This window comes from Triturus cristatus, chromosome 4_1 (assembly GCF_964204655.1).
Source record: "Triturus cristatus chromosome 4_1, aTriCri1.1, whole genome shotgun sequence".
In the NCBI taxonomy this organism is placed as follows: Eukaryota; Metazoa; Chordata; class Amphibia; order Caudata; family Salamandridae; genus Triturus; species Triturus cristatus.
Genome location: NC_140585.1, coordinates 41,583,114 through 41,603,082, shown reverse-complemented (window position 1 = coordinate 41,603,082; position 19,969 = coordinate 41,583,114). Strand labels below are relative to the sequence as shown.

General features: G+C 44.3%; 2 protein-coding genes across 5 annotated transcripts in view; one reads left to right on the top strand and one right to left on the bottom strand.

Annotated features, from left to right (window-relative positions):
- The window catches only part of CD5 (CD5 molecule), a 139,410-nt gene extending 134,393 nt beyond the window's left edge, over positions 1 to 5,017 (top strand). For all 3 annotated transcript variants that reach the window (XM_085651454.1, XM_085651456.1, XM_085651455.1), the window contains one exon: positions 4,568 to 5,017. In XM_085651454.1, coding sequence (XP_085507580.1) covers positions 4,568 to 4,656 — 89 coding nt within the window. In that variant the 3' untranslated portion in view covers positions 4,657 to 5,017. The remainder of the gene's footprint in view (positions 1 to 4,567) is intronic.
- Positions 5,018 to 10,228: 5,211 nt separating this feature from the next.
- VPS37C (VPS37C subunit of ESCRT-I) overlaps positions 10,229 to 19,969 on the bottom strand; it is a 91,791-nt gene continuing 82,050 nt past the window's right edge. For both annotated transcript variants that reach the window (XM_085651457.1, XM_085651459.1), the window contains one exon: positions 10,229 to 15,936. In XM_085651457.1, the coding sequence (XP_085507583.1) occupies positions 15,124 to 15,936 (813 nt within the window). In that variant the 3' untranslated portion in view covers positions 10,229 to 15,123. The remainder of the gene's footprint in view (positions 15,937 to 19,969) is intronic.

Genomic DNA, 19,969 nt, shown 5'->3' with positions numbered 1-19,969 from the left:
GTTGTGGCCTGAAGCTCAACTCTTTTTTCATTCACTGAATGGGCATGGATAGGGATGCATCTAAGGCTACACACTGTGGTACTATCCCTGCCTTTGGTAGATGTAGTGATGGATTCCAATAAAGATATGCATGTGTGTGGCTGCTGGCTGTTTTATCAACTCTCTATTCTCCTTTAACTTGTAACTACCTCTCTGACTGCATGATGCTACCTGAATCAGCATATAATTCCCTACCTTTACCAACAACACTAGACTATTAAACACCTGTTATTCCTGTAAATATTCTTATTGTCCATGGGGGGGGGGGGGTGATGAGCATGGTCCTACTAAATAAAAGTGTAAAAGAAAAAGGGCAGGCTGGAGAAAAAAAAATAAGACTTTGCACAAAAGTTCCAAGCTGCTTGACCAGTCGGATGTTGTGCCATCTCCGCAAAGAGAAGAGGCAAAGAGAGGCAAGAGAGGGTTTGTGAGAGAGAGAGAAAATGAAAGAACAAACTGTGTCCATTCCATTCTTGACATCTCTCTAAGGTGAATGATAAGAGGTGAAGGGATTATTCTACTTTCAGTTATGATTTCTTACGAGGCAGAAACTTTAGATCACTCCGATATCATAACAGGAAACCCCTCCGCTGCCAAGTGGGACTAAGTCATGTGAGACACTTTCACAACATTCTGGCATTGCATGCTGGGATTTCTGATTACATTGTTAAAGAAGAAACTACAACTCCAAAAACAACATATTTTTGGCTGAAAAGCCAGGACTGGAATTAAAGGGCTCAAATGACAATGGACCAAGACGCACAGTTAGGACTCGATGCGATGACAATTTAAAAGTAGATCACGGTAAATCCCCACCATGCCCCTGTGGGTCAAATATGGTTTCAAGTGGAAAGAAGCGGCTTATTTTATTAACCAAGACAGGAGGAGTCACTCCACACAGACTTCTCTCCATCCCAAGGTACAGCCTGCATTGTTAACATAATAGCGTCAATTAAATGTTGGTGTTTTCATGACAACTTTCAGCTGGGTAGAATTTGTGCCAGCGCAGGTGGTTGCCTCCTACTCTGTGCTCCCAGCACAGGTCATTTCCTGTCTAGATCTCTAATGAACTTATTTCACTCTGATTTCCAATATACTTTCTAACATTTGTTTTGACATAAACCAAATGCCAGTTGGATCTGAGCACCACAAATTTCCTAATAAAATGAATCCTGAAGACTGCTCTTGTGGGTCAGAGCGTGCAAAGCCCAGTGGGCATTCCCAGCACCTTAATGTGTCTCTTCATCACTATCGAGAGATGTTTTGATGATGTGCCCATTCAATTATTACTCATGTGGGGTGGTAGCAGACGTCCTGCATTCCTACCCAGTCAAAAATTACTTTTCTATAGTAAGACAATCAGCCATCTCATGATGGGGACGTTCCGCCTCGTAGTGGAGTTAGTCCTGAGTAATACGACCAGGACTGCTGGTGAGGAACATTCAGCTTCTCCTGCCTCCCATTCAATCAATCCATGTCGTCTCTGTGGTGGGATCCCCTCTGGAAGCGAGTTATCCAATTCTCGATGGTGGATCCCATCTGCAATCAAGTTATCCAATTCTCGATGGTGGATCCCATCTGCAATTAAGTTATCCAATTCTCGATGGTGGATCCCCTCTGCAAGAGAGTTATCCAATTTGCGGTGGTGGAATCACCCCTACAAGTGAGTTATCCCATTCTTGGTGGTGGGATCATCAGTGCAGGTAAAGATGGTCAGGATGCTCACAAATCCCTGATCTAACTCCAAGACCACAGCTTTAAATGCTAGAGGAGCAAAGTCCATGCCTAATAAATCCTTCACTCACGTAGAAAGGATTAACCATAAGAGGGGGTCCTGTCTCTAGGGTGGGGATCACATATATGTGTGGCCAGAAGGTAGATCAACCTTCATGCTATGTCAATTCTTGGTCTGTTTACCGCTGAGAATCAGGGACACCAACCTGCATCTCACAGACGGGTAAAAACCCTGAATTACTGCTGAACTGGGTACGATTTGATCGTATTTACCATAGGTCAGAAATTCTTAACCTGTGGTCCATGGATCCCTGGCAGTCCGCAGAACCTAATCAAGGGGGCTGCAGATGCATTGGACCTCTCACCATTATTTTCTGTCACTAATCAGAAGTATTTTGAAGTAAATACCTACATAGAGCTGGGTTCTCCTAGAAGGATAATAGCTTCATCAAGTAACAAAAACACTTGATGTATTTGTTATAGGAATTACTAAAATCAATAAAGATAAGTTTGAGAAAAACAAATCAAAAGCATTTTAAAGAGATTTTTAGTCAGAAGCGGATAGTTCAGGATGCTGCAGGTGTGAATGCTCATATCCACCGCTCACACACAAAGGCACTGCGACCTGAAACAGTAATGGGCATCTGACTGAATCCACACGCGGATTGCATACGGTTTTCTAGAAAATCATACATGTCTGCACACTTAGAGAGCCAGTGTATTAACCCTTACCTGCCAACTCACACTGTGCCAGCGTGTGACACGCAATATCAGCTCCGATCGCACGGTCACCCGGTGAGGGGCCGATATCACATGGTGGCAGAGAAAACAAGCTGAAAACCACTGTAAATGGTGCTTTTACAGCTCGTTTTCCGAGGCTTTGAATTGCCGACGTCCATTAAGGGGTGTGAAAACACCCCAGGACATAGGTTCCAGCCTCAGCAAGCTTTTATTTATTGGGGAGAAGGGGGCATGGGGGAAGGGTGGGGTTCAAAAGTGCCTCTTATGTACTTCCCGGCCCGAGTGCCTGTCCCCTTCAAGGCCCCGCCCCCCTCCTCACAGGTGAGATTTTTGTTCAAGTGAACAGGTATGATTAACCATTTGGTGATCTATCCCTCCTCACATGGGTAGGCTGCCCCTAAAGACCCTTTGGGCTGCGTGTTTACCATCCACTGCTCTACATGGGTAGGCAAGTACAGATTCGAAGCACCTACAAATCTTTGATGGGGAAGCGGGCATGCCTGCACTTGCAGCAGAGCTGAAATACTTTTACAGTCAGAGTACAACTTCTCAGTAGGCAGCAGGTACTCTGCAATAAGGAGCATCTATGCAATGACGTCACCTTTTGACATAAATCAATCAGGATTTATAAGATGCGGCAGATCACACGTGAGGGTCTCATGGTGCTGGAGTCACTTGCTGCTTCACGGATAAAGCCGTGAAAAACGAGGCAAAAACAGGAGAAAGTACTCCGAAAAACGGGGGAGAGAAATAAAGAAAGCAGTAAAAAAAAAATAAAAAAAAATAAAAAAAGGAAAAAGCAGGAGAAAGCACTCGGAGAAACGGAGGAAGGAAGGAGAAAGCATTAAAACTAGGCAGAAGCAGGTAATAGCACTTAGAGAAATGAGGAATAGGAAAGAGAAAGCAGTGAAAAACGAGGCAAAAGCAGGGAAAAGTACTCAGAGAAACAGGGGAGAGAAAAGATAAAGCAGTAAAAAAAAAACGAGGGGAAAAGCAATCAGAAAAAAAGGGGAAAAGAAGGGAGAGAGCAGTAAAAAAAAAATGAGGGAAAAGGAAGTATTCAGAAAAACAGGGAGGAAGCAGAGAGGTGCAGCAGCGCGCAAGAGCTGGGCCTATGCGCGGTCTCTAGCTTTGTTCGAACCAAGTCTGATTGCAGTCCTGTGTCTTTCCGTGGCCAATGGCAGACCAGTTACTACTTCGTTCCCACCATTTCTGTCGCAAGCTTCGACGTCTACTTCAACTAGAGCATGTGAAGCTTTGCACCTCCCCAAGACCCAACTCTTGGGCAGTTCCTGTCGGAAGTACCCTAACAATTTGCCTATGCGGATTCAAAGTGTAACCCATTCCCCAGTTCCCAATTTCTTGATTGATATATATTACTGTGCTCTCACTGTGTCTACATTAATGCTCTGTGGTCCTATATTTTTCTATATGACTGTCTGTGATTCCCACGCGACTCTCGTCATGTACTTGTTGTAAACGTATTCTCTAAACATGTGAAGTGCTCTGTTACCTTTGGGTCTAGCCAGCGCTACATAAAACTCCCAAAAAAAGCAATAAATCTCACACAATTACCTATTGATTTATGAATACGACCTGGTCTTATACCGTGTGGTCACTCATATTTAACAATCACAGAGGAAATCTGGGTTCATATAGTGTGCCTTTGTTTGAGTAGCTTTTGTGTATTATTGTTGAGGTTCAAATTGTAAAATTGCCATGGCGGACTCTGGCTTCCAGTTCCGATTCAGTGAGTTCTGCAGAAGCCAAAAGGTTAAAAGCCACTGCCATGCTTGAGAAGCTGCCAACCTACATCCATTTTGATTTACTTGCTTTTGTATTTTTTTAATATAATTGTATTTATGTTAAACTGCTTTCTCCCTTATTTCCCTTAACCTGGTCTTTCGATGCCCCTCCTTTTCTTGGCCACTTTGTGCTTGGGGAGATTTCCACTGCAGATTTAGCAAGAGACTCAAGTGGTCCAACCCCTACTTGAAACCCTTGAATCTTTGAGTACCTTGGTTTAATCACTGTGTCCTCTCCTCTGTTCAAGCTCTCGAAGGCTCCCTGAGAAGATCCTCGGACCCTCCTGATCACTCTTCTGGGAGTGAGTACGACTTCAGTGGCGCTCGCAGGCTCTGACTTTCACCCAGGACAGCGGGACTCCTTTTCACCGGCTCCAGCGATGGTTGTGGCAGGATCCCGGGATCAGAGACATACATTTAGCAGGATCACTTCATCAGTAAATCAGAAACAGAGCTGGACATTACTTGAGAAGCTCCCTGGACAGGACCAACACAGGTGGCAAAGCGTGAGACCTTGGAAGAACCACCTGAAACGACAGGAAGGTCAAAGACTCAAGCCTTCCGCCATCCACTCCTGTGAGGAGGAAGAGACGCTCCTCAAGGGCAGCATCCTTGAATCTTACGATTGCATACCCGAAGGTTTAAATTATCCAACAAAAGATCTGGAAATTACTTGGAATTAAAAACAGACAAGCTGGGTGCACGTCTCAGTATCCAGATTTGGGGATCCAGAGAGATGTGTCAATGTTAAAAGCATGAGGGCCCTTGGCATTAAAACATTATTTTATGTTTTTTCCATAAAGTGGTTTGGGGTGAGAGTGGGAGGTGATTAGCAACCGTGGTAGGGAGAGTGTGGGTGCAAGATGGGGAGTTGGGTGGGCTGATCAGGTGTGACAACCTGCTGAGGGGGTGGCACTCGGAGACGAGTACACTGCCCCCACCACCCAGGAGGAGGCAGAGATGGGGACTGGTCCAGGAGCAACAAAAACAGTACAGTAGATTTGAAGGGAGGACAGATGCAGAGAGTTGGAAGCTTAGAAACATTTATGACGCTTTACATAGCACAAAAACTAGAACGTAGGCATCTATTTTAGAAATAAAATGGACTTAATCTGCATACAGGTAAACGTTCTATGCTCTAAATACAGATATCGAAACTTAGAAGTGCTGCACACCTTCTGGGTCAGTGACCCGAATCCAACCAGAGTTGTACATCCTGTGAAGATGGTCTCAGAGTTTCTGAGATACCTTCGGGGTGCACCTACAAGAGTTTTCAGATGGAAGATTGCCCCGATAGTCCTTGGGGTTTGGTATGCATACCTAAAGCAATGCAACCGGTGTCCCAGCAACATCCTACAACCATGAGAAAATAAAACAACCCAAAGAAGTGAAGTTTCCACCGACAAATTGTGGTCGTGTCAGTCTGTGACCTGGTGTCTTTCACTGGAGTCCCAGAAGTCAGTAGCTACTGGGCTATGGAGGGAACCATGGCTGGTAAGGGTACCAGCTTACCAGGAGTCTCTTGATATAATAATGGTGGTCAGGGGTTGTATCTGCAGACCCACCGTCCAGGTTTCCTAGTGGCTGGAACACCCCTGGCTACTTGACAAGGTGTTCAAGCCCTGATATTCCAATAACAGCTTCAGCCAGATAGAAAATGATAAGTATCCCAGAAGGAGGGGGACCTCCTGCAGCCAATGGGATGGGACCTTCGCCAAGGGATGAAAGTCAGGCCTTCTCCAGACTTCCAGGGCCAGCTGGAGACACAGGTACGTGTCCTTCACAGGTGTCGGGGGTTGAGGGAGGGGAGGGGGGGGGGGGGGGTCGGAAGAATGCAGGCTCAGGCTTCTGGCTGCTAGGACAGCAGCTCCTTGCCCCAGATGCTGTTGGGGTTCCTGTGCAGCTGGTTGGGGGAGTTCCATAGATGCTCTGCAGTCTATGTCAACTGAGGTGTCTTCCACGAAGGCGCTCAGCTAAGCCTGGGGTGTCCGTGGATCAGTCTCCATCTTCCTGGCAGGCACAACAGCTTCTTGCGTAGACTCTAGCTGTACATCATTTGCAGTACCTGTTCGCACTATACAAAACTTTATAAATAAATTCATTTTTAATAAATCATATTGCTTCACAGGGCTATATGAAACCGATTAGGGCAGATGTACAGTAGTGGAGAAACAGCTATACCTCCAAATGCTTCTGAAAATGGAAACTTTTCTATTCACTTCTGACAGTCAAACAACTCTGCCACAACCGCGAAGGCTCCAACGCCCAGGCAAGTCTGCTACATTTATAGATTTTATTTATTTAAAAAGTTTTGTATAGGGCGAACATGACCCCAAAGGGTATCAGAGCACTACACATATTGGAAGGGAAGAACAAAGTACAGGGAAATGTCAAATGGGGTAACAGAGAATAACATAATTAACTAATAACAATGTACCAGGATGAAAACAAACATTACTTAAGAGGGTAAAACAGACAACCCTGAGCTTTACAGTTGTTAGGCCAAGAAGAGTTTAGTCAGGGGTCATTGAGAAAGCAGACGATCCATGACCATTTAAGGCAAGAACTTGTTCATTAGGATTATTTTTACTTCTTGTTTGAAGGCAGACATGTAGGTGATTCTGCGGCCTTCCGGTGGGAGAGAGTTCTAGATCTTTGGGGCTGAGCCAGAGAAAGCTCTGAGCCTCGTTCTATTTTTACGAAACGTCTGAGGTTTCAATAGAGGAGAATTTGCACTTCTTGAGGGTTTACCCCCTCCTGATAGTTCTAGATTTTGAGCCATGTAACCGAGTGCTACGTGCGTCAAAGAAGCAATCTTCAGCTTTTATTCTTACTTCATAAGGTAACCAATTTAAAGATCCTAGGGCTGGGGATATGTATTCATTTCTTTTTGTACCTGTAATCAATCTGGCAGCGGCATTCAAGGAAGCCTTGAGTGGGGCCAAGGTATATTTGGGGCAGCCACAGAGCGTAGCGCTACTATAATCTAGCCTCGGCAGGAGAAGAGCTTGAACCATCTGCTTGAAGTCCTCTTGAGGAAGGAATGGTTTTAGATTTCTAAGAATTCTCTATGTGTAGCGCAAAATAAGAGGCTGACCTCAGCCAGCATGGAGGGTAGTTACCTGGACAATGTGGAGCTATTTTAGGAAAGGAAGGTTTGTGTATAAGGCACATTGCCTCGAATTTCTCGTTTACTTATGGGGAGCCAGTATAGTAATTTCATAGCTGATCGCGCCTGAATAACATTTTTGCACAATTTGCAGCTCTTGGATGGACTTTTTGGGCAGACAGATTGTAGATGTCAACTGTGGCACATATGAAGGCATTTCTGATTGCTGCTCGACAGCGCAAGCATGACCTAGTCGCTCAAGCGATATGCTGAAGAAGGGAGAGTGATGCTTCCGACTTCACCCATGGCATTCCATGCCAAGCGTCGCAGTGCTGGTGGATGAAGCAGTACGTGTAAAAAGGCCGGTCCCCTGGAACAGAACCACACGCTGTCACCACGGTTCGTCTCTCAGTCTGCTCAGATGGAGAAGCCACCACGGTTAGTCTATCACAGCCTGCTCAGATGGTAAAGCCGCCAAGGTCTCGGTCATGGTAACAATTTTGTAAAGTGTTTGGTTACTCGACGGAGTGTCCCCGGGCTAAAATTCCTGCCCCAAGATGGTCAAAAACCTATCGCAACAGACAAATTTAAATTTGTCTGAAAAAACAGGTTTTACGTTCTTTCTGAAAGACCATTTCCATATGTCCCTGCATCAAATCGGCTGGGAGGGCGCTTCACAGTTTCACCGCTAAAGAAAAAAAAGAGCACGCAGCCTCCCATCCGCTCTCTTTGTGCTCCGAGGATCGCAGTTAGTGCTGCTTCTGTGGACCCGAGATATCGGCTAGGATGATATGGCTTAATCAGGGTATGTAATAACAAGGTACCTTCTGGTTCAGGATCGTGTGTTGAAAGCATAGAGCTTTGGAGGAAAATCCTTTTCCCAGTTGGGAGTCAATGGAGTTTGACCAGGGCTGAGCCCGTCGATGAGCGTCCGGGAACATTCAGTAGCAGCCTAGCAGCAGCATTTTATACTGCAGCTAAGATCACCCAGGTCACATGATAAAATCACCGCTGTTAGGTCTCTCACAGCCTAATCAGATGGTAAAGCCACCACTGTTAGTCCCTCACAGCCTGGTCAGATGGTAATGCCACCACGGTTAGTCTCTCGCAGTCTAGTGAGATGGTAAAGCCACCACGATTAGTCTCTCACAGCTTGGTCAGATGGTAAAGCCACCACGATTAGTCTCTCACAGCTTGGTCAGATGGTAAAGGCACTACAGTTAGTCTCTCACCCTGTGGGCAGATGGTAAAGCCACCACTGTTAGTTCCTCACAGCCTGGTTAGATGGTACAGCCACCATGGTTAGTCTTTCACAACCTGGTCAGATGGTAACGCCACCACGGTTAGACACTCACTGCCTGGTTAGATGGTAAAGTCACCACGGTTAGTCTCTCACACTGTGGTCAGATGGTAATGTGGTCAGCCCTGCAAAAAGAATGCACTTTGAGCACCCCGTCAACAACAGGGCTCCACTTGAAAACTCCCAATCGGTAAAGCGGAAGTGCCACTAGGCGGCCAGCAATACTGTCAAGCCCACTGGTTGTAATACTGAACCTAGAACGTCACTTTAACCTTTGTTTTTTTCGGTGAATTTCTGGATTTTTAAAACGAATTTTTAATCACGTTCAAACTTGAACATACGCCCAACCCCTCGGGCAACATCCAATCCAACATGCTCGAAGTGCACAGCCTTGGACTGTGCAAAGCAAGTGTTAGCCACAGCATCTGGCACACGGCTCCCAAGCTATGCAGGATCTGGGCCAAAACACCCACCATCCACTGGTGCCCTAATACAAACAAGCCTTTAACAGTGTGCAGCGGTAGGTTGCCTGCAGAATCAATCATTTAGATACACTTTCTGAATGTTAGCCCCTTCATGCCCAATCGAAGATGCTCTTAAAACACAAATTTACACCAAATCACAAAAGTACGCTGAGTAAAGATCTAACTTTTTGCCAATTTTTTGTGTAATTATGTTTAAAAAATTCTGTATGGGAGAGAGGTTACATATAGGAATTAGCATGGAAATTCTCACTTTTGGGACCACACTTGTCTTGGCCCCCCATGTACCGGATTATCGTGAAACTGTCCAAGAGCAGAGGTGAATGAACTTTAATTTTAGAATCGTTCATGCAGATTCACAAACTGCATCAGTTATTAGCAAAACAAATAATGCTGTTCCTATGAAAACTGACGTAAGTATAATGCCACAGTGGTGACCGTCACTGTGTAATATTTACGTGTGTGTGTGTGTGTGTGTGTGTGTGTATATATATATATATACACACACACTTGTTTGGACCATACAGAGTTGTTTTATTTACTGTATAGAAACGTGCCAGCTGATTTATGCAGGACCAGTCATCTCTACCTAAGCTTAACCTTAGGTTTTCACTTGCACTTTAGCTGGTATATATTTTCTGGTAGGAATTAATACATACAAATTTATTCCAGAATTGTCTCGTGTTTCGTTAGAAAAGCTGCAGTCTGCGAGGGTTAAAACTAAAAATAAATAAAAAACAGAACACCATCCGCGCTTAAATGATCTAACCATGGTTCTCTACCTCCAGAGAACTGAATGGGTCAGCTGAGGAAGCGTAAAAAAAAAATAAAAAAAAAATAAAAAAATAAAAAAGAGGGGGAACATATTAGAAGGATCACATCACAAGGATATGTAAAGGGGGTGATGATGAAATAGGGAGGGCCAATCGTTGGCTGCCTCACATATTTACTCATACTTGCGGAGTGCTTTCAAACTACTCAGTGATTTGTATGGTCCATGCAACTTCACTGGGGAAACTTTGATTCATCAGAGGTTTAATACAAGGCATCAGGTGCCTGAGCTCATACATTCCAGTGAGTCATACTTCCGAAAATGTTTGTTAATAAACAGAGAATTACACACATTCGAAATCAGGAAGCCACAGTGCAAATGGAAGTTGTGTATTTCACACACAAATTAACCCTTCATTTTCACACACAATAGTTTATTTACATCATCAACTCACCTACTACTCTGTGTGGTTCATGTGGCCTGGAGCTGAGCCCTGAAGGGTTTATCTTCGGCAGTATCCGGCGAGAGGGGGCTATGTGCGGACCCATCTCTACAAACTCAGTGTATTTTGATGAGTTACAAAAGTGCAATAACAAATTCAGTCACTCAGATCTCAAATTCCGCCTCTGAAGCGAGACACCAAGCCTGAGATTTCAGAGAAGCAAGAATGCTAATCTCGGTTGTGAAACAGGAAGAATCTCAACTGAGGGTTCACTGAAAGCAAAATTTCCATTTCTGCTCTGAGCGGAGCACTCTGTGTTCCAAGGTCTCAATTTATATCTGCAATACCGTCGCGAGGTATCTTGGTACAGGTTCTCAGAGCGGGGATCTTTAGCCCAGACTGTAGAGATGGTATCTCCTAATCTAGGCTCTAGGTGAGGTGAGATGTCTAAAACAGACCCTCAGTTAGGCAAGGCCATTAATCCCATCACTCAGTGAGGAAAGACCGCTAATGATAGCTCTACATTCTCAGTTTGCTAGTGTGCTTTACACGTACTCATTCACTCACTCAAATCACTGACCGCAAAACTGAGGCACGATATCAAATCCCATGCCTCAGAGAGGTAATATTTAGAGTTAAATCTCTCAGAGAGGCGAGTTTCTAAGATTCTCTATGAGCGGAGATCTCTAAACTCAAATTTCACAAAGGTGAGATTGATAATCCCAGCCCTTTGTAAAGCAAAAAAATTCCAGCGCTGAAAACAGTCAGTTCGTCTGCTATAGAAGTCCAATCCCTCATTCACACACTAAAGATATCAGTCATAAGAGAAGGAGGGTGTAAAAAGCCAGCACCAAAGAATGGCAGCTCTCTGAACCCACCTTTCAGAGATCTGAGTTCTCTAAGCAAGGCTCTGGGAAAGGAAACATCTCTAGCGGGCAGTGACTGGTGATTTCTAGTTGCAGCTTTCAGATGTGAAATCTCTAACCTAGGCTCCAAGTGAATCATGATCTCCAACAGTATGGCTAGAGAGACAATCTCAGCTCTAAAAGAAGATGGGTGTGATCCCAGCTCTAAAATTGAACCGCTCTAATCCCTGCTCTGAGAAAGGTGGTTCGATCTCTCGTCTCAGGTCTAGAAGAGGCGTGATCTGTAGTCTCAGTGTTGAGGCGTGATCTGTAGTCTCAGTGTTGAGGCGTGATCTGTAGTCTCAGTGTTGAGAGGTGGGTTCTTTGTTACTAGAGGCCTGATTTAGACATTCGGAGGACGGATTACTCCATTACAATGGGGATTCCCGACTGCCGAAATATAAAGCCCATTATATCCTATGGGATTTAGATTTCGGTGGATGGGATATCCGTCCCCATTGTGACGGAGTGACCTGTCCACCAAGATCTAAATCAGGCCCTAGGTCAGAAAGGGGTGCCTCTGAATGTTAGCCGTTGAGGTGTGGTCATCTTTCACCCCGGTTCGCAGAGGGGAGAGCTGTAGTAGCAGCATTGACAAGGGTGAAGTCTAAAATGCCAGCTCTAAGATAGAGGAGGCCTCATAACCAGTGACCTAGGCTTCTACAGCTAACCACCTAATTCGCACAATGAAAGGAGGCACGTTATCGGTAACCCATGCTCCAAAACCAGAAATTGGAGGCTCCCAACAGCATTTCTAACAGGGTTAACTCTTGGATCCTTGGCAAATACGCTCCATCAGAGAGACAAAGAGTGAATCATACCTCTGAGAAGTAATAACACAAACAGCCTGCACCCTCTGGGACGAATGCCAATGCGGAACACATTAAGAGCTCAGGCCTAGGAATGAGAACTCTGGGATCTAAATTAAGACCTGAGAGAAGACACAGACCCTTGAATCTAGTCAGGCCTCTAAAATATAGAAATGAAATAAATTACTTCTAAAAGTAGGTAATAAAACGTATTTAGGCAAATAAAAAATATGATGTAAACACATAGGTACCTCTGTTGCGATATAGTCTGTTTGCAGATATTAAGGCACATAAATAGCATTATGCATTTTTACCCAAAACCTCTTCAGATCATGAGGACGCATATCCCTATGTGACAATTGTCAAGATTACCTGAACTTTAACAGATCTACAGAGCAGTGAAGGCGCCAGCTGGAATTAGAGCCTACTTAACCTTGATATCTTATATCAGTTGCGAGTCATAAAGGGAGGACACCTCTATATTTATCCGACACATATTCTTCAAGTTTTATGGCCTTGCAGCACTAATCTAGAACTCTGCTCCCAATACCAGCTGTGCCAAATACAGACAGGAGCCTGGGGCTCTCATCCAAGCTCTGGGACAGAAGGTAGTTCACACCCAACAGGCAGGTGACTAAAGATGTCCCTAGCATTATGAAAAAGAAAGGAGACCAGGCCACCCAGAGAGGCCACCTGAGCCCTGTCCAGAGCTTTGTGCGAGAGGGGTTATCTCACAACACCCAGACATGCAGTCTGGCCCCTGTCTCCAGCTCTGAGACAGAAGAGAACTCAGGCTGGCAGAAGGCCACATACCATCGACAGCAAAAACTGTGAGAGAAAGAAATGGCACCTGGCCTCGATCCCCAGGTCTGGTCCTGCAAAACAGACCTCTCAATCCGGCCACCAGGCCTTTATCCCTGGCTGTGGGAGAAAGCGGCCACCTGAAGTCTGCCACACAGCCTACCTGGCTTCTGTCCCCATCTCCATCAGATCGTAAATCATTCAAGCCTAACAAACAGTACTCTGGGACTGGAAGAAAGGACTGCAGTGCTCCAATCCTTGTTCTACGAGAGAAATAGAAGATAAGGCCTAGAAGACAGGAATCCTCTGCTCCAATTCTTGCTACAAGGTACTTGTGATCTCAGAAGAAATAGGGGATACTTATGGGATCTGATCTTAGCAATGAAACCAAGATAAGAGCATCACAATGGCTAAAAAACCCTAGGCCTTCAATGGAGTCTCTAAGAAACATAAGAGCTTGGAGGAAAAAAGTGAGCACCGAGCTCTTATTACAGCTCTGAGACACCCAAGCCAGCTCTCTAAGAGGGAGATGAGATTTCTGTTCTATCAAGTATGGTTCATAGGCTCAGACTCAGGTCTTTGAAACACGGAAGCTCAGTTCTGAGAAAGCGTAGAAATCAGACCTAGAAGATACGTCAAGGCTCTGAGCCGCGAAGTTAAGTGCCGAAGGACTTGCCAACTGTACACCAAGAGTCAAACCCGCCACACTATGGGCTAGATGTACGACCATTCACTTTAGCGAGTCGCAAATTGCGCCAAATTGCAACTCGCAATTTGCGACTCGCTAAAGTGAATTTACAACAGTTTCTCAGACACGATTTGCGATTCCCAATGGGGTCGTAAACTGCATGCCTCATCAATATTTATGAGCCAAGCGCAATTTGCAACCCCATTGGGAATGGCTAGCACTCACAGGGATGGTGGCAGACCACTATGTCTGTGACTGCTTTTTAAATAAATCAGTTTTTTTTTTCAAATGCAGCACATTTTCCTTAAAAGAAAACGGGATGCAATTAAAAAAGAAAAATGAAACTTTTCAGTTTACTTTTGGAAGGGCAGGCAGTGGTCCCTGGGACCACTGCCTGCTGTTAAAACATTTTGGCACCCATCCACAAAGGAGAAGGGGTCCCCAGAGAACCCCTTCCCATTTGCGAGTGGCTTACCACCTACTTGAAGTTCGTGGTAAACTGCGAGTGTTTTGCAATCGCAAATGCGGTCACAAAAAAATCATACATTGCTGTGAGACTCGCTATTAGGAAGGTACGCTCTTGGCACAGCCCTTCCTAATAGCGAGTCACAAACCATATTTTGAGATTCGGTAATGAGTTACTGACTCGCAAAATATGATTTGTGCATGGGGGCAGACCCAATTCTGCGGCACCAACGTGTCGAATTCCCGTTTGCGACTGCAAAAACGGTCGTACATCTGCCCCTTAAATTTTAGCCAAAACAGAACTCTGTAGTAGAGTCAGGGATCCCAGATCATAAAAAGAAAGCATTCTGTAAGGCCTATGACCACACTTCAAACGTCTATGCTGTCATTCTGTTGGTCATTGTGACTTTATTCCTCTTTGCCCAGCTGGCTCACAGCAGAGCAATCATGTCCAAGACACAGTGGGTGCCAATTCCATCAAATGCAGCTGGATCATGAGGCCCTCTGCAGTATTTGGAGTTGTGTGCATCGGCATATACACATGTGTGAAGGTTAAACTAACAGTCCTTGTCATTAGGAGTTGGTTATTCACAGAGTGTTAGTATCTCCAAGCAAAGCCAGGTACATTGCATATATGCAAGGATGAGAATGACTCTCACTCCTGATCAGGGCTTGGTATGGTAAAGCTCTGTGCTGAATAAAACAGACAAAGTTTTCCATATAATGTCTGTACTCTACTGCTAAAACCTCGCCTTGTTTACAAAGTGTGGTAACAAGGCCACTAGAAGTAAAATATCGCCCTTGAAGCAGTGCTACTCCCACATTTGGAGAACGGGAAGTGTTAGATGCAAGAGCAATACTAATTCAAGACACCTAAACAGTGCTTGGTCGGTTCTTCGCTGAGACTCCATGCTATGCTCATCGTAGAGATGGAAGTCCAAGTAATTAAAAATGCACCTCAGTTAAATCCTCACAGCCTCTGTGGCACGTCGCTATGCCTTTCCTGATCAGGGTAAGTAAGCTCAGCACATCTACTGTTCTGTGGGATACCTGGGCCACCCAGTGTTGCTGGGTAGGGAAGGTTGCAGCGGATATCCAGGGGAAGGGCCTGGATACTGGGGATAGGGAGGCTGCGGGGGGCTGGGGTATCTCTGCATCTGTGGCTGAGTTGGATATGGACACTGAGACTGGCTGGCTGGGGAGTATGTTGGATAGGGAGGCTGACCACTAGGACACTGGGGATACCCAGGACCTGGACCTCCTGGTGGAGGATAACCCGGCCCTCCTACCCGAGGATATGAATAACTGGAGGCCACAGGTGGAGAGTAGTTGGGTACTGGGTGGCCAACAGTGTGATTCGAAGCCCCAGGATGCGGATAGGAGAAGTTGGAACCCCCTGGTCGAAAGTGGCCTACAGCCGGAGGAGTCCCCTGAGGAAATGTTCTTTGAGGGCTTGACTGTGAGCTTTGTGGCCCCATAAATCCTGGAAACACAGCTGGAACCAAGTTCCCATGAGCAATTGGTCCTGTGGGCATCGGTTGATCCTGAAGAGGGGGGCTTGGGGAGTACGGTAAAATAAAGGGGGGAGATGAACGGCTGGCAGGTGGCCCTAGAATTGTTGGTGGGTCCACCAACGGTGGCACTGGGGCCGGATGGATAAACGGCTGGGTCTGGCTTTCCGACTGCTGCATACTGGGCTGGGTTCCTGTGTCCCGCATCTTCAACAGCTCTTGAAGCTTTTCAACTCTGACTCGACGTTGGTGGGACAGTCGTCTCTTAGAAGAAAAATCCTCCAGAAATGACTCTAGCGAGATAAGGCCTTCTAGAAACTTCTCAGCCATTTCCTACAACAAGAAACATCACGATAAGGTATGGTGAATAGGGTAGCCAGAGCGCAAGAAAACACAGAACTGCTAGCATATTGCACATGTGAGCAAAACATTTGGTGATAAACTGTGATGAAACTAACAGTATGTGAACTGACACCAGCCCCACACTCCCAAAACAAGCACTGTCCGTCCAAGCAGATGTGTTTACAGATTAGACTCAGCAAAATTAAACATGGAAGTAATTACTCAGATTCTACAATGTGCCATCACAATTGCCAATTCAGTACCTCAAAAGGAAGATTTAATAAAACTAAAAGTCAGAACCTGCATTTTTTAGTTAACTTTAAGTTTCATAGGAAAAAGGATACAATTTAACAGCATCTTATAAAATACTTTATCAGCATAATTTCTTACCGTATAACATGCAGTTTTACCACATGACCACTAAAATCATAGAATTGCGTCGGTGATGATTGATAGCGATTCTCATTGTGCGACAAAGGTAGGGGTAAAATGTCGGACCCTGGGGCGAGGTACACGTTGAGTCTGGAAGAGTTGCTGCGTATGTTTTGAAATGTATACATTTCAATACATATGCATGATATATATGCATACTGATTTCAAGCAAATGAAAGGAAGGGAACTGAGGATGCAGGATATTTTGTAAAGGAAAGTGGGTTCAAGGGAGGGAGCAGTCTTGCAAAGGTATAGTGGCCAGGAATAGGGGTGGTTCAGAGAGACAGCCACAACAATGGGGATACGCCTTAATCCCAAGCAAGCGATGTGTGTGCAGAGGCAAGGGGTCATGACATAGGTAAAAGCAGACACCACACAATAGGTTTGTAAAGCATAACATTACACTAAATGAGGGACAGGTTCCCAAGATACATAAAGATAGGCTGGTGTTAAGACAGTAGCTCAAGCAAGACCTAGTAAAGTTAAGTCTTGCCTATTGCGGGTATAACAGAAAGCAGAGACGCCACAGAGTGCATGGCTGCAAGTCCTCGGGCGTGGAAGGTTTGTGCCAATCAAGATGGGTAGATCTGAGACACCTTAAGCAATTCATGTAGCTCGACCTGTATCCCTTACTGAACATCAATAAGATATTTGGTATTTTGAGGCGAGTGTATTTTCAACTTATCACCAGATAGCTTTAAATGAAGAGTGTAAACTTTTAATATAATTTATCATGCCTGAGGAAGGGTATAGATTATGTTGCATGCTGTTTGAGCTGGCATAGTTGTCAGCAATATTTCGGATTGAAGTACACAAAAATTTTTAAACATGTTAAGATTACATATTTTCCCCAGAACACTAATTTATGGAAAAGTCTGCAAGAAGTACAATGAAACTTTAAAGATGGTGTTGAAAGTCCTACAGTAAAGTGGGCTTACCATCAAGAAAGAAAAGTGTAAATTAGGTAGAAATGGAGAAGGGGGGGAATATTTAGGACACCATAAAACTTGTGATGGAATAAGGTCAAAGTAAAGTCAAGTAAGAGATTATATTGAAGCCCTACAGTCCAGGAACAAGGAGAAGGTATTCTTATTTATTAATATGTCTGAAATTCGTGCCTAATACAGCACAATTTATGAAGGAGGCCAACAGAATCCATATTATATATATAATCCCAAGTTTGAAACAGCAAGCCACAACAGATATACCTTTGTATAATTGTGACGCACTTCCCACGCAAAATTCACCCAGAGTCCCAAAATGTGAGCTATTTTGCTCAAGCGATGTGAATGTCCACTGCTCCCGCTGTTTCCAAGGAGCAGTCTCCAAGACCAATGTTCAAATTCACACAAATGTGGAATGCACCACCAACATCACGAATAATAATGTCCATCCAATGTTGATTTAATATATAAGGTTTCTTTATTCCTCCAATTTCAATAAAAAGATAGCCAAACAGCCGACGTGTTTCGTCCAACAAGTGTAGACTTCATCAGGGCTGTGCTCTATATTGTAAAATCAAAATAAAACGGGGGTGGGCGAGGTGGGGAACGGTAACTAGCAACGAGAGAGAAAGAAAAAAAAATCTCTAAAAAACTCTGGAAAACACCTGCCCATATAGAGGCCAAACAAGGTAGTCATTATAGGTTGAAATTTCCAGGGAAAGTTCCAAAGCCTTAAAGAGTTTTTTTTGGGAGATTTTTAGTCTCTCTCGTTGCTCGTTACCGTTCCCCACCTCCCACCCCCTTTTTTTTTTTTTTACAATATAGAGCACAGGACATCTAAGATGTCCGTGTACTGTTCAATACTTCCTTTAAATCCCTGAGAGCGTTTAAGCTCAACTACAATGAGCCCTGAGAGAGTGACATGTCACGTGTCTACTATGCCACACTATATTGAGTACCTTTGATGTAAGAGGTTTATTTCTCCTCATTGCCTGCTACTTCTAGTTCACAGGCACAGGAGCCTTTTACTCTCAACTGTCCCTGGACACAGGAGGGAACATTTTCGGTATAGGAGCCCACTAGTCCTACACTAACGAATACTACTGAAGAATAGATTGACCTAAAAAGGTATGCGACCCTTAATAATCTCACTTTACATGACTTAAGCGGTTTCCTGAATTCTGAATGGACTTAAGCGTCTTTTCAGTTTCATTACGACTTCCTCACACGTGGTGTGGCGTTCTACCTGCTTCTATCTACTCTACTAATCTTGTTCATTCATTCTCAAAATTTGTTCTATCTGCTGTGTCCTCAACCCAACTATATTTCCTCCCTTTGGCTTTTTTACCGCGACCATTATTCGCGTGGTTTTTATTTGCTTCTCCTTATCAGCCTGTCTGAACACTCTTCATGGTTCTACAGTTATAATGACCCTGTCAGGTTGGCTTTTATAAGTAATGTCTTGTATCTAGTAATATTTCATCATATGTTAATATCTATGTTTGGTCACGTGTCAATGTCCATCTGTACTCTTTCATGTTGTATTATACACTATGTATTTCACAGCCCTGATGAAGTCCACACCAGTTTAACAAAACGCGTCGGTTGTTTGGCTATCTCTTTTTATTGAGATTGGAGGAATAAAGAAACCGTATATATAAAATCAACATTGGATGGACATTATTATTCATGATGTTGGTGGTGCATTACACATTTGTGTGAGAATCCATATATATGTAGTATAAAAACCTGAAACAGGAATAATGTAAAGCCTGTGAAAATAATGTTGTCAAGCTCAAGAAAGAAATCTTGCATGCATCTTATTTAAAACCGTTCAGATGCATAAGGTGACTGTATCAGTCTGCGGAGAGCAATTATGGTTTGTGGGTTTTATTAATTCAAGGTAGAGGTGAAAGGTTACTGCGACTCATAAGAATTGAGGGGAACGAAGTCTAAATATTTTCTTGGTAGCTTAATGCTCATACATGTGTGGGATCACAGGCTACTAGCAGAACTTGTTGCCACAAAAGGGGCTGGTTGGTCAACAGCTGGCACTGCAGACTTTATATTCAGGTTGCAAGAGCAAGTGTCCGTAGTGGAATAGGTTGCAAGGGTAAGGACAGTCACGTTTGACTGACTGTCATGCTTGCCACTGAAGGACGGTAAGGATGATGATAGAGAAGTGTGTAGAGGCAGAGGGGAGTGATGTACAAAGAGACATTTCTGAGTTGAATAAGTCAAATGTGCTGAATAGGATTGTGTGCTTAGTAAGAAAGACTATGTTCATGCCACATGGTCGCCCAAGAAGGACACGCTTGCAGAGTGGGGAACAAAATGATAATGTCATTTGGGAGTTGAAGTGGCACACAGTTTTAAAAAGTAGGGATTTGTTGGTTGCGCAGGACTATCTGATGAAGAGGGTTCTGGAAATAACAAAAGAGGGACCCACTGGAATGAGTGTGATGAAAAGACATAGTTAAGAGAAGGATGTGGAAAACATGGTGCCTGGAGCAACTGGTTGCCAAAGACTACTTTTATGTCCCCTCAAGAAGCAGTTGCACTGACAAAACGTGGCAAAACATCGCTTGATATTTCTGGCCCATTCTGTACCCCGAGTCCTGACCTGTGTACGTCTTGGTTGATATTTT